The sequence below is a fragment of the Coloeus monedula genome (assembly GCF_965178545.1).
Source record: "Coloeus monedula genome assembly, chromosome: 39".
NCBI classification, from domain to species: Eukaryota; Metazoa; Chordata; class Aves; order Passeriformes; family Corvidae; genus Coloeus; species Coloeus monedula.
This window is the reverse complement of record NC_138819.1, coordinates 1,513,112-1,525,595: the sequence shown is the minus strand read 5'-3', so window position 1 is coordinate 1,525,595 and position 12,484 is coordinate 1,513,112. Positions and strand designations below refer to the sequence as shown.

The 12,484-nt window shown below is 66.7% G+C and overlaps 1 protein-coding gene across 1 annotated transcript; it reads left to right on the top strand.

The window, feature by feature from the left end:
• The first annotated feature begins 4,965 nt into the window (after window positions 1-4,965).
• Window positions 4,966-8,349, top strand: TSR2 (TSR2 ribosome maturation factor). Its single transcript, XM_082300339.1, has 5 exons — window positions 4,966-5,055; window positions 5,735-5,825; window positions 5,946-6,037; window positions 7,146-7,376; window positions 8,197-8,349. The coding sequence occupies exons 1-5, from the start codon at window positions 4,975-4,977 to the stop codon at window positions 8,269-8,271; spliced, it is 570 nt and encodes a 189-aa protein (XP_082156465.1). The 5' UTR covers window positions 4,966-4,974; the 3' UTR covers window positions 8,272-8,349.
• Window positions 8,350-12,484: the final 4,135 nt, after the last annotated feature.

Below are 12,484 nucleotides of genomic sequence, written 5' to 3'. Positions count from 1 at the left end.
CATCATCCTCCAACTCCAATATCATCATCACCATCATCACCATCTCCCACCTCCAGTATCACCATCATCATCACCATCATCACCATCTCCCACCTCCAGTATCACCATCATCATCATCACCATCATCCTCATCGTCACCATCATCATCCTCATCATCACCACCATTATCCCCAGTCCTCAGGGTCATTGGCAGCATCATCATCACCATCGCCATCATCACCATCATCATCACCCTCATCCCCACCCAGTGATGAATTTTGGGGTGTCCCAGTGCCTGGGAGGGGCTCAAGCCGAGCTCAAAGGTTCACGGGTGGATTTTGGGGTGTCCCAGTGCCTGGGAGGGGCTCAAGCCAAGCTCAAAGGTTCACGGGTGGATTTTGGGGTGTCCCAGTGCCTGGGAGGGGCTCTAAGGACCAGCTGTGGGATTCCAGGCTGGATTTTGGGGATCACTGCGGTCGGAAGAGCCCCGGGCTGAGTCTGAGGAGCCAATCCCACCCCTGGCACGGCTTCCCCACCAACCCCAGGGGCCGGTCAGGAGATTCCCCATGAACTTCGGGCCGTCCCCATCTTTGGAAGAGCCTCAAACCCCCCCCAACAACCCAGCCCGGCTCCCACCGCGCACCCTCCCACCCCAAAGGCGCCCAATCCCACCTCCCACCCCCCAACTGGCCACCCCCACTCGCCCACACTCGCCCTGCCCGGCTCGGGGCTCACCTGCAGCTCACACCAGGCCACCTCCACCCAGGTGTCGGTGTCGAAGCCCTTGAAGACCGTCTTGAAGGCGCCGCGCCCCAGCTCGATGTCGAACTTGAGGAAGCGGCCGCCGGGCGAGGTGGCCACGGCCTTCATCTCCGCCTCCTCCTCGCCCTCCTCGCCGCCCCCCCCGAGCCGGGGGTCGCCCCGCGGGCCGGGGTCGCAGCGCTCGCCCCGCTCCTCCTCCTCCAGCACCTCCACGCTCTTGCGGAAGAAGCGTTTGGGGGGGGACGCGGGGGTTTTGGGGTCCCCCAGGTCGGCGGCCATGGCTGTCCCCACCCCACCCCACCCCCCCCCAAGAAAATTTGAGGGGGTGACCCCACTCTGCCCCCCCCCCCCGCGCGCCCCCTCCCCAGCCAGAGGTGGCTCGGCTGCCCCTATGGATGGGATGGGGGGGGAAGGGGTGTCCGGGGGTGGTTTAGGGGGTCTGGGGGGGTCACCTCGATTTTAGGGGTGTCACCCCCTCCCCACCCCCCCCCCCCCCCACCTCGGGTGTCACCGGCGGTGGCCGCGTCACCCCCTCCCCCCCCGCCGGGGAGACAAAGAGGCTTCGGTGGGGTGGGGGGGGTAATTAGAGGGGGCGGGGGGGAAGGGGGTAATTGATAAGGGCAGCGGGGTTAATTGGGGGGGTCCCCGAAATCTGGGGGGGGTGGAAGCATCCCCCCGGCCCCCCCCCCGCACAGCGGCTGCTCTTCCTGCGGAGGAAGGACTTCCGGGGGCAGCCCCCCCCCCAAAAGGATGCTACAGGTACGCCCGCCCCCAAGGATGCTGGAGGTACCCTCGGCCCCCCCGGCTGCCATAGGTACCCCCCTATGGCCCCCCCGTGCCCCCGGAGCCCCCCTGTGCCCCCCATGGAGCCCCGATAGCCCCCCCAGGAGCCTGCACGGAGCCCCCAGCCCCTATAGCCCCTATAGCCCCCCATACCCCATAGAGCCCCCAGCCCCTATAGCCCCTATAGCCCCCCTATACCCCATAGAGCCCCCAGCCCCTATAGCCCCTATAGCCCCCTATACCCCATAGAGCCCCCAGCCTCTATAGCCCCCTATACCCCCGAGAGCCCCCAGCCCCTAAAGCCCCTCTACCCCCTCCTACACCCTCCCAGCCCCCGTAGACCCCCAGCGTCCCTATAGCCCCCCTAGAGCTTCTACACATCCCTCCAGCCCCTGGGAGCCCCCCACCCCCTATAGTGCCCTCACATTGCCCCTGTGCCCCATGGCCCCCATAGCCCCCCTGTGCCCCATAGCCCCCTGTGCCCCTGTGCCCCCATAGTCCCCCTGTGCCCCATAGCCCCCATAGTCCCCCTGTGCCCCATAGCCCCCTGTGCCCCTGTGCCCCATGGCCCCCCTGTGCCCCATAGCCCTCATAGCCCCCCTGTGCCCCCATAGCCCCCATAGCCCCCCTGTGCCCCCATAGCCCCCATAGCCCCCCTGTGCCCCATAGGCCCCTGTGCCCCCATAGTCCCCCTGTGCCCCCATAGCCCCCATAGCCCCCATAGCCCCCCTGTGCCCCTGTGCCCCCATAGTCCCCCTGTGCCCCCATAGCCCCCATAGCCCCCCTGTGCCCCATAGCCCCCCTGTGCCCCCTGTGCCCCCATAGCCCCCCTGTGCCCCATAGCCCCCATAGCCCCCTGTGCCCCATAGCCCCCATAGCCCCCCTGTGCCCCCATAGCCCCCTGTGCCCCATAGCCCCCCTGTGCCCCATAGCCCCCCTGTGCCCCCATAGCCCCCATAGCCCCCTGTGCCCCATGGCCCCCCTGTGCCCCATAGCCCCCATAGCCCCCTGTGCCCCATGGCCCCCCTGTGCCCCATGGCCCCCCTGTGCCCCCATAGCCCCCATAGCCCCCTGTGCCCCATGGCCCCCCTGTGCCCCCATAGCCCCCTGTGCCCCCATAGCCCCCTGTGCCCCATGGCCCCCCTGTGCCCCATAGCCCCCATAGCCCCCTGTGCCCCATAGCCCCCCTGTGCCCCCATAGCCCCCTGTGCCCCCATAGCCCCCCTGTGCCCCCATAGCCCCCCTGTGCCCCATAGCCCCCTGTGCCCCCATAGCCCCCGTGTGCCCCCATAGCCCCCATGTGCCCCATTGCCCCCATAGCCCCCTGTGCCCCATAGCCCCCCTGTGCCCCCATATCTCTCTCCCCTGTGCCCCCATAGCCCCCCTGTGCCCCATATCCCCCATAGCCCCCCTGTGCCCCATATCCCCCATAGCCCCCCTGTGCCCCATAGCCCCCATAGCGCCCATAGCCCCCGTGTGCCCCCATATCCCCCCTGTGCCCCATAGCCCCCATATTCCCCCTGTGCCCCATAGCCCCCCTGTGGCCCCATAGCCCCCCCCTGTGGCCCCATATCCCCCATATCCCCCCTGTGCCCCCATAGCCCCCCTGTGCCCCCATAGCCTCCATATCCCCCCTGTGCCCCATAGCCCCCATAGCCCCCCAGGGCCCCATATTCCCCCATAGCCCCCCGGGGCCCCATAGCCCCCATAGCGCCCATAGCCCCCATAGCCCCCGTGTGCCCCCATATTCCCCCTGTGCCCCATATTCCCCCTGTGCCCCATAGCCCCCCTGTGCCCCATATCCCCCATATCCCCCCTGTGCCCCCATAGCCCCCCTGTGCCCCCATAGCCTCCATATCCCCCCTGTGCCCCATAGCCCCCATAGCGCCCATAGCCCCCATAGCCCCCTGTGCCCCCATATTCCCCCTGTGCCCCATAGCCCCCATAGCCCCCCTGTGCCCCATAGCCCCCCCTGTGCCCCATAGCCCCCATATCCCCCGTGCCCCCATAGTCCCCCTGTGCCCCCATAGCCCCCATAGCCCCCCTGTGCCCCATAGCCCCCTGTGCCCCTGTGCCCCCATAGCCCCCCTGTGCCCCATAGCCCTCATAGCCCCCTGTGCCCCCTGTGCCCCCATAGCCCCCTGTGCCCCATAGCCCCCATAGCCCCCCTGTGCCCCCATAGCCCCCTGTGCCCCCTGTGCCCCCTGTGCCCCCATAGCCCCCCTGTGCCCCATAGCCCCCATAGCCCCCTGTGCCCCATGGCCCCCCTGTGCCCCATAGCCCCCATAGCCCCCTGTGCCCCATGGCCCCCCTGTGCCCCATGGCCCCCCTGTGCCCCCATAGCCCCCATAGCCCCCTGTGCCCCATGGCCCCCCTGTGCCCCCATAGCCCCCTGTGCCCCCATAGCCCCCTGTGCCCCATGGCCCCCCTGTGCCCCATAGCCCCCTGTGCCCCCATAGCCCCCATAGCCCCCCTGTGCCCCCATAGCCCCCCTGTGCCCCATAGCCCCCCTGCGCCCCATAGCCCCCCTGTGCCCCATAGCCCTCATAGCCCCCCTGTGCCCCCATAGCCCCCTGTGCCCCATGGCCCCCCTGTGCCCCATAGCCCCCATAGCCCCCTGTGCCCCATAGCCCCCATAGCCCCCCTGTGCCCCATAGCCCCCTGTGCCCCTGTGCCCCCATAGTCCCCCTGTGCCCCCATAGCCCCCTGTGCCCCCATAGCCCCCATAGCCCCCTGTGCCCCCATAGCCCCCTGTGCCCCCATAGCCCCCCTGTGCCCCATAGCCCCCATAGCCCCCTGTGCCCCATAGCCCCCATAGCCCCCTGTGCCCCATAGCCCCCCTGTGCCCCATAGCCCCCTGTGCCCCATAGCCCTCATAGCCCCCGTGTGCCCCATATTCCCCCTGTGGCCCCATAGCCCCCCCTGTGGCCCCATAGCCCCCCCTGTGGCCCATAGCCCCCCTGTGGCCCCATAGCCCCCCCTGTGGCCCATAGCCCCCATATCCCCCATAGCCCTCCTGTGCCCCATATCCCCTCTGTACCCACATGCCTGTCACAGCCCCCTGTGCCCCCATATCCCCCATATCCCCCCTGTGCCCCCATAGCCCCCCTGCTCCCCTTATCCCCTCTGTACCCACACGCCTGTCAGAGCCCCCTGTGCCCCCAAATCCCCCCGTGCACCCTCCCACCTGCTGCCCCCACCCCTCAGGTCCCCTTTACCCGGCCCCAACGCCCCCAGACCCCCCCCCAAGCCCCCCAGCCCCCAACCCCGCCCCCACCGCGTCACATGACTGCCTCCGCGCGAGGGCTGTCGGGAGCTGTAGTCCCGTCCGGCCTCTGCCCGAGGCCACGCCCCCCGGTGCCCCGCCCACCCACTGCCACGCCCCTGCGCTTCCATCGGTGCTCCGCTCGCGGGTTCGGCGCTCGGCCGCGCGCCCTGCGCAGCGCCGTCATGGCGGCCCCCGGCGTGGAGGCGCGGGCGCTGTTCGCGGAGGGGGTGCGGGCCGTGCTGGGGGGGTGGGCGGCGCTGCAGGTGAGGGGGACACCTGGGGGGTACCTGGGGGGGCTCTGGGGGTCTCTGGGGACAGGTGCGGGCCGTGCTGGGGGGGTGGGTGGCGCTGCAGGTGAGGGGGGCTCTGGGGGGGCTCTGGGGCCGCTCAGGGATATGGGGGGGCGGGACACTGAAGGACGCACAAGGTCTGGGGGTGACGGGGAGCACTGGGGGTGGTGACGGGCTGCGGGGGGGGTGGAACATCGAGGGGGGGCTCGGCTCGGGGTGTCCCCATGTCCCCCCCCTCGGTGTCCCCATGTCCTCCCCCCTCCCGGGTGTCCCCATGTCCCCCCCGGATGTCCCCATGTCCCCCCCCCGCCCCCGTGGTGTCCCCATGTCCCCCCCCTCGGTGTCCCCATGTCCCCCTCCCCCCTCGGTGTCCCCATGTCCCCCTCCCCCCTCGGTGTCCCCATGTCCCCCCCCTCGGTGTCCCCATGTCCTCCCCCCTCCCGGGTGTCCCCATGTCCCCCGCCCCCGCGGTGTCCCCATGTCCCCCCCCCCCCGGGTGTCCCCATGTTCCCCCCCCCGCCCCCGTGGTGTCCCCATGTCCCCCCCCTCGGTGTCCCCATGTCCCCCTCCCCCGGATGTCCCCATGTCCCCCCCGGGTGTCCCCATGTCCCCCCCCCGTGGTGTCCCCATGTCCCCCCCGGTGTCCCCACAGCTGGCGGTGGCCCAGGGCTTCGGGGGGCCGCAGGGCCCCGAGAAGGCGGCGTGGCTCGGCTCGGCGCTCCTGGACTTCTTCACCCAGAACGGTGCGGGCCGCCCCTCCCCCACCCGGGGGGGGGGGGGGGCACGGTGGGGGGAGGGGGGGAGGGTCCGGAGCGGGGGAGGGGCAGCGGTGACGCTTCCCCACCGCCCCTCCCCCACTGCAGCTGAGCTGGAGCAGGAGGAGGTGGAGGATTTCCTGGCCGAGGTGATGGACAACGAGTTCGACACGGTGGTGGAGGACGGCAGCCTGCAGCAGGTGGGCTCCCAGTATGGACCAGTATGGACCAGTGCGCTCCCAGCAGCTGCTCAGCCTCCCCCAGTCACTCCCAGTACATCCCAGTTCATGCTTAGGCTGCTCTCAGCATCTTTTAGTGACCTTGGTCCCTTCCTGGTACCCTTGGTTGCTTCGTGGGTGCTCCCAGTAGCTCCCAGTGTAAACCAGTATGGATTAGCATGTTCCCAGCGGCCACTCCCAGTAGCTCCCACTATAAACCAGTATGGACTAACATGTTCCCAGCGGCCGCCCCCAGTCATTCCCAGTACACCCCAGTTCATGCTCAGGCTGCTCTCAGCATCTTTTGTGAACTTGGTCCCTTCCCGGGTGCTCCCAGTAGCTCCCACTATAAACCAGTATGGACTAGCATGTTCCCAGCACCCACCCCCAGCCACTCCCAGTAGCTCCCACTATAAACCAGTATGGATTAGCATGTTCCCAGTAGCTCCCACTATAAACCCATATGGACTCGCATGTTTCCAGTGGCCGCCCCCAGCCACTCCCAATAGCTCCCAGTGTAAACCAGTATGGACTAGCATGTTCCCAGTGGCCACCCCCAGTAGCTCCCACTATAAACCAGTATGGACTAACGTGTTCCCAGCGGCTGCCCCCAGTCACTCCCAGTACACCCCAGTTCATGCTCAGGCTGCTCTCAGCATCTTTTGTGACCTTGGTCCCTTCCCAGGTGCTCCCAGTAGCTCCCAGTGTAAACCAGTATGGACTAGCATGTTCCCAGCACCCACCCCCAGCCACTCCCAGTAGCTCCCACTATAAACCAGTATGGACTAGCATGTTCCCAGCAGCTGCCCCCAGCTGCTCCCAGTAGCTCCCACTATAAACCAGTATGGACTAGCATGTTCCCAGCACCCACCCCCAGCCACTCCCAGTACACCCCAGTTCATCCCCAGCCTCTTACCACCATCCTTCAGTGCTCCCAGCACCTCCCAGTATTCCCAGTACTCTTCTACTTCCTCCCAGTCCATCCCACTTTCACACATCAGCCCTCAGCACCCCCCCAGCCCCATCCCAGTATGTCCCAGTGCCCTGCCGGCTCCTTCCCAGTCCATCCCAGTGTTCCCCTCCCGTGCAGGTGAGCCGGGAGCTGCTGACGCTTTTCGCCCGGGCGCGGGGGGGGGACGTGGGGGGGGTGGGGGCGGCCCTGGGGGCTCTCGCCCGCCGTGGCCCCGCCCTGGCCGCCGCCCTGGCCACCGCCCGGCCCGGGGGCGACCCCGGCAGCCCCCCCGGGAGCCCCCCCACAGCCCCCCAGAGCCCCCCGGAGCCAGGGGAGCACGAGGAGGAGGAGGAGGAGGAGGAGGAGGAGGTGAGGGGGATGACGTCATGGGAGCTGATGACGTCATTGGGGGGGTTTCAGATTTGGGGGTGCTGATGATGTCATCAGAGCGGGTGGGGCCGGGGGGATGAGGTCATGGGGGGTCATTCTGGGGAGTGATGATGACGTCATTAAATTGGGGGGGGTGGTGATGATGACGTCATTAAATTGGGGGGTGGTGACTCCACGGGACCCCCACGTGAGGGGGGGGGGGCTGGGGGTGCTGATGATGTCATTAAATTGGGGGGCCCTGGTGCTGATGACGTCGTTAAGTTGGTGGGTGGTGGTGATGATGTCATTAAATTGGGGGGTGCTGATGGCGTCATTAAATTGGGGTGGTGCTGATGACATCATTAAATTGGGGGGTGGTGATGACGTCATTAAGTGGGGGTGGTGCTGATGACGTCATTAAATTGGGGGGTGGTGACTCTGCAGGACCCCCAAGTGAGGGGGGGCTGGGTGGTGATGATGACGTCATTAAATTGGGGGTGGTGCTGATGACATCATTAACCTGTGGGCGGTGATGACGTCATTAAATTGGGGCGGTGATGTCACAGCTTGGTTGAAGGGCCCCGGTGATGATGTCATTCCGTCCTGATGACGTCATCCAATGGGCGGAGCCTGGGGAGGAACCCCGGGGTGGGGGCGGGGCAGTGATGGCGGCACCAAATGGAGGGAGGGGCACATGGGGGGACCCCCCCCCCCCCGAGGGAAGGGGAGGGGCACTGATGATGTCACCAAGGGCGGGAGTGTGTGTGACGCTGATGACGTCACAGACCACATTGATGACGTCGTTCTCCCCCCTCCCCAGGCGATGCAGTGCGGGACGCCCCCTCCCCCCCCGGACGGCTGGACCGTGGTGCGGGGGGGGCGGCGGCGGCGATGATGGGGGAGGGGTGTCCTGTGCCCCCCCCCAGGCTTGGGGGCGCCCCTCCCCCACCCCGCTCCCCAACCTGGGGGGGAATAAAGGCCCCTCCCCCCCCCGGGGGTGTGGGAACAGCGCTCGTGTGGTTCTTGGGGGGAGGGGCCACACCGAGAGCCCCCGGCCCTACTGGGACTGCAGAGACTGCTCCCAGTCTCACCCAGTATAACCCAGTACCACCCACCCGGCCCCCCCCCCCCCAGTATCGCCCAGTCCCTCCCAGTACAACTCAGCCCCTCCTAGTATCAACGGGTCCCTCCCACTATAACCCAGTCCCTCCCAGTATCGCCCGGCCCCTCCCAGTATCGCCCGGCCCCTCCCAGTATCGCCCGGCCCCTCCCAGTATCGCCCAGTCCCTCCCAACATAACTCAGTCCCTCCCAGTATCGCCCGGCCCCTCCCATTATCACCCAGTCCCTCCCAGTATAACGCAGTCCCTCCCAGTATCGCCCAGTCCCTCCCCCAGCCCCTCCCGTCATGGCGGCCTCTGTCTGGGCCTCAGGGCAGTGGGGGGGCGTGGCCTCCTCCCCGCGCGCTGTGATTGGCTCTCACTTTGAATGGGTGCACACGCCTCTCTCCTTATTCCCGCGGTGATTGGTTACCGGGGGCGAGGTCGAGCGGCGATTGGTCAGCCAGACTCAAACCGGGTGGATACGGGCGGTGATTGGTCGCCGCCGGTCGGGTGGGCGGGGCGAGGCGGGAGGGCGGGAAGACGCGGCGGCGATGGCGGCGCGGCTGGAGCGCGCGAGGGGGTGAGCGCGCGAACCCCCCCCCCCCCCCCCCCCGGGACCCCTGAGGGCTGCCCGGCCGCCATCTTGGATCGGGGGCGTCCGGCGCGGCTCCCCCCAACCCTACGGCAGCCCCGGGGGCTTCGCTGGGTTCCTCTGGGGTCCCTGAGGGTTCACCGGGTCCTCACGGCGTCCCTGAGGTGACGCCCACCCCCACACGAGCCACTGCGGTGTTTCCGTGCCCTCACGCGTCCTCAGTGGTTCTCCGCTGCTTGTCTCCATGTCCCCACTCGCGTCACTGCGGGGTATCGGGGGGATCTATTCCTTTCCACTCATGTTTGCGGGGTGTCCCCCCGTCCCCACACGTATCCCGGTGTCCCCAGGGCGCTGGCAGCGCTCGAGGCCGCCCTGGCCTTGGAGGAGGAGGAGGGTGATGTCCCCGCTGTTGTCCTGGTGGAACATCAAATGGTGAGACCCGCGGCACCTCAAAATACACCCACGGCGCCCACATCTCCCCCACAGCTGTTCTTGGCTTCTCCATTTGCCCTCTAACATTCTCATATCTTCTCTAAAGTTACTTGTGACCCCCCAAATTCCTCACAGCCCCCCCCCCCCATCTGGCCTTGAGGCTTCTAGTGACCCCCACATTTATCCCCTAAACCTTCCTGACCACCCCATTTTCTGCCCTCGTCTCTTCCCCTATGTATTTTCTCGAATCCTTTCTCAGTTCTCCTTTTCGCACCCCATTTTTGCTCCATATCTCTCACACCTGGGGCAGGGATTTGGGGGTTCCTGGGTCCACTTGGGGAGGGGTTGGGGATTCCCAGGTCCCTTTTTGGGGGTTCCTGTGTCCAGTTTGGGGGTTCCCTGACCTTCCCCAAACCTCCTGACCCCCCAAACCTCCTGATCTCCCAAACCTGCTCCCCCGACCCCCAAAACCTCCATGACTCCCCCCTAATCCCCCCAAATCTCCCTCTGACACCCCAAACCTGCCCCCCAGGACACCCGTCGGAAGCAGAAGCTGCTCCTGTCCCAGCTCCGGGTGCTGAAGCTGCTCCTGGGGGTCATCGAGAGCCCGGGGCTGCCCCCAGCCCCCACCAGCCTGCGTGAGCCCCCCAAAACCCCCTGAGCCCCCAAACTGAACCCCAAAGCCCCTTTTCTTCCCAAACTCTGGGTCCTCTCTGAGCCTCCCCAGATCTGTTATGGGGGTGCTGAGAAAGTGCCCCTTGCACTGGAGGACTGAGGGAGCCCAAACTGGGGGGTTTGGGGGTTCCCGACCACCCAGGCCCCCTTTTGGGGGAGGCTTTAGGGATTCCTGGTCACCTGGGTGCCCTTGGGGAGGGGGCTGAAAGGGTATTTGGGGATTCCCAAATACCTGGGTGTCCTTTGGGGGTTCCTGGGTCTGGTTTGGGGGGTTCAGGGGTTCCAAGGTCCCCTTTTGGGGGTTCCTATGTCCAGTTTGGGGATTCCTGGGCCCACTTGGGGAGGGGTTGGGGATTCCCAAGTCCCCTTTGGGAGTTCCTGTGTCCAGTTTGGGGGGTTTAGGGGTTCCCAGGTCCCTTTTGGGGGGTTTCTGTGTCCAGTTTGGGAGGTTTAGGGGTTCCCAGGTCCCTTTTGGGGGGTTTCTGTGTCCACTTTGGGAGGTTTAGGGGTTCCCAGGTCCTTTTTAGGGGGTTTCTGTGTCCAGTTTAGGGGCTTCAGGGGTTCCCAGGTCCTTTTTAGGGGGTTCCTGTGTCTGGTTTGGGGGGTTCAGGGGTTCCCAGGTCCCCTTTGGGAGTTCCTGTGTCCCGTTTGGGGGGTTCAGGGGTTCCCAGGTCCCTTTTGGGGGGTTCCTGTGTCCGGTTTAGGGGCTTCAGAGGTTCCCAGGTCCCTTTTAGGGGGTTCCTGTGTCCAGTTTGGGGGGTTCAGGGGTTCCCAGGTCCCTTTTAGGGGGTTCCTGTGTCTGGTTTAGGGGCTTCAGGCGTTCCCAGGTCCCATTTTGGGAGTTCCTCTGTCCAGTTTGCGGGGTTTAGGGGTTGCCAGGTCCCTTTTAGGGGATTCCTGTGTCCAGTTTGGGGGGGTTCCCGGGTCCCTTTTTGGAGAGTTTTGGGGTCCTCCCTTTTGGGGCAGGGCTTTGGGGGTTCCTGGGTCCACTTGGGGACGGGTTGGGGATTCCCAGGTCCCCTTTTGGGGGTTCCTGTGTCCACTTTGGGGGTTCCTGGTCCCTTTTGGGGAGTTTGCAGGTTCCCGGGTCCCCTTTTGGGGGGTTTTAGGGTCCCCCTGCCTTTGGGGGGGGCTGACACGGGCCCCCCCTCAGGCGAGGCGGCGGCGGCGGCGCGGGGCCGCTGGCGGGAGCTGAAGGCTCGCTACGGGGAGGCCCTGGGGGCCCTGGGGGGGGCCGTGCCCCCCGCCCTGGCACAGCTGGACAGGGGCCGGCGGCTGCTGCAGCGCGGGAGGGCGGCCCTGGGGGCCCGGCTGGAGCAGGTACAGGGGGGCTGGGGGGGTCCTGGGGGGGCAGTGTGGGTTCCAGGGGTCCTGGGGGGGCAGTGTGGGTTCCAGGGGTCCCAGGGGTGCTGGAGGGGTGCTGGGGGCACAGTGTGGGTTCCAGGGGTCCCAGGGGTGCTGGGGGCACAGTGTGGGTTCCAGGGGTCCCATGGGTGCTGGGGATGGGGCTGGGGGCACAGTGTGGGTCCTGGGGGTCCCATGGGGATGGGGCTGGGGGTACAGTGTGGGTTCCAGGGGTCCCATAGGTGCTGGGGCGACAGTGTGGGTCCTGGGGGTCCCATAGGTGCTGGGGCGACAGTGTGGGTCCTGGGGGTCCCAGGGGGGCTGGGGGCACAGTGTTGGTCCCAGAGGTCCCATGGGTGCAGGGTCCTGGGGGTCCCATGGGGGGGTCTGGGGGCTCCCATGGGTGCTGGGGGGTCTGGGGGCTCCCATGGGGGGTCTGGGGGCTCCCATGGGTGCTGTCCCTCCCCCCCAGCAAGAAGAGCTGCGGGTGAAGCTGCGCGAGGCCACAGAGAGACGGGACCAGGTGAGACTGGGGGGCACCCTTGGGGTCCCCCTGCCCTGGGGGGGCTCCTGGGGGGTCCCCTCACCTTGGGGTGCCCCTTCCCCGCGGGGGGGGGTCCATTTGGGGGTTCCCTCCCTTTTCGGGTCTCTTTTCTCCATTTTGGGGTCTGCCCCAGTTTAGGATCTCTTTAGACCCCAGTCTGGGATCTTTCCTGCCCAGTTTGGGGTCTGAATCCCCCCAGTTTGGGACTTGTTTCTTCTCCAGACTGGGGACTCATCTGCCCCAGTTTGGGATCTTTTCCTCTCGAAATTTGGGGTCTTAGTTCCCCCCAGTTTGGGGTCTCTTTTTCCCCCAGTTTGGGGTCCCTTTCCCCCCAGTTTGGGGTCTCTTCCGCCCCAATTTAGGATCTCTTCAGACCCCAGTCTGGGATCTTTTCCCCCCAATTTGGGGTCTCTTTCACC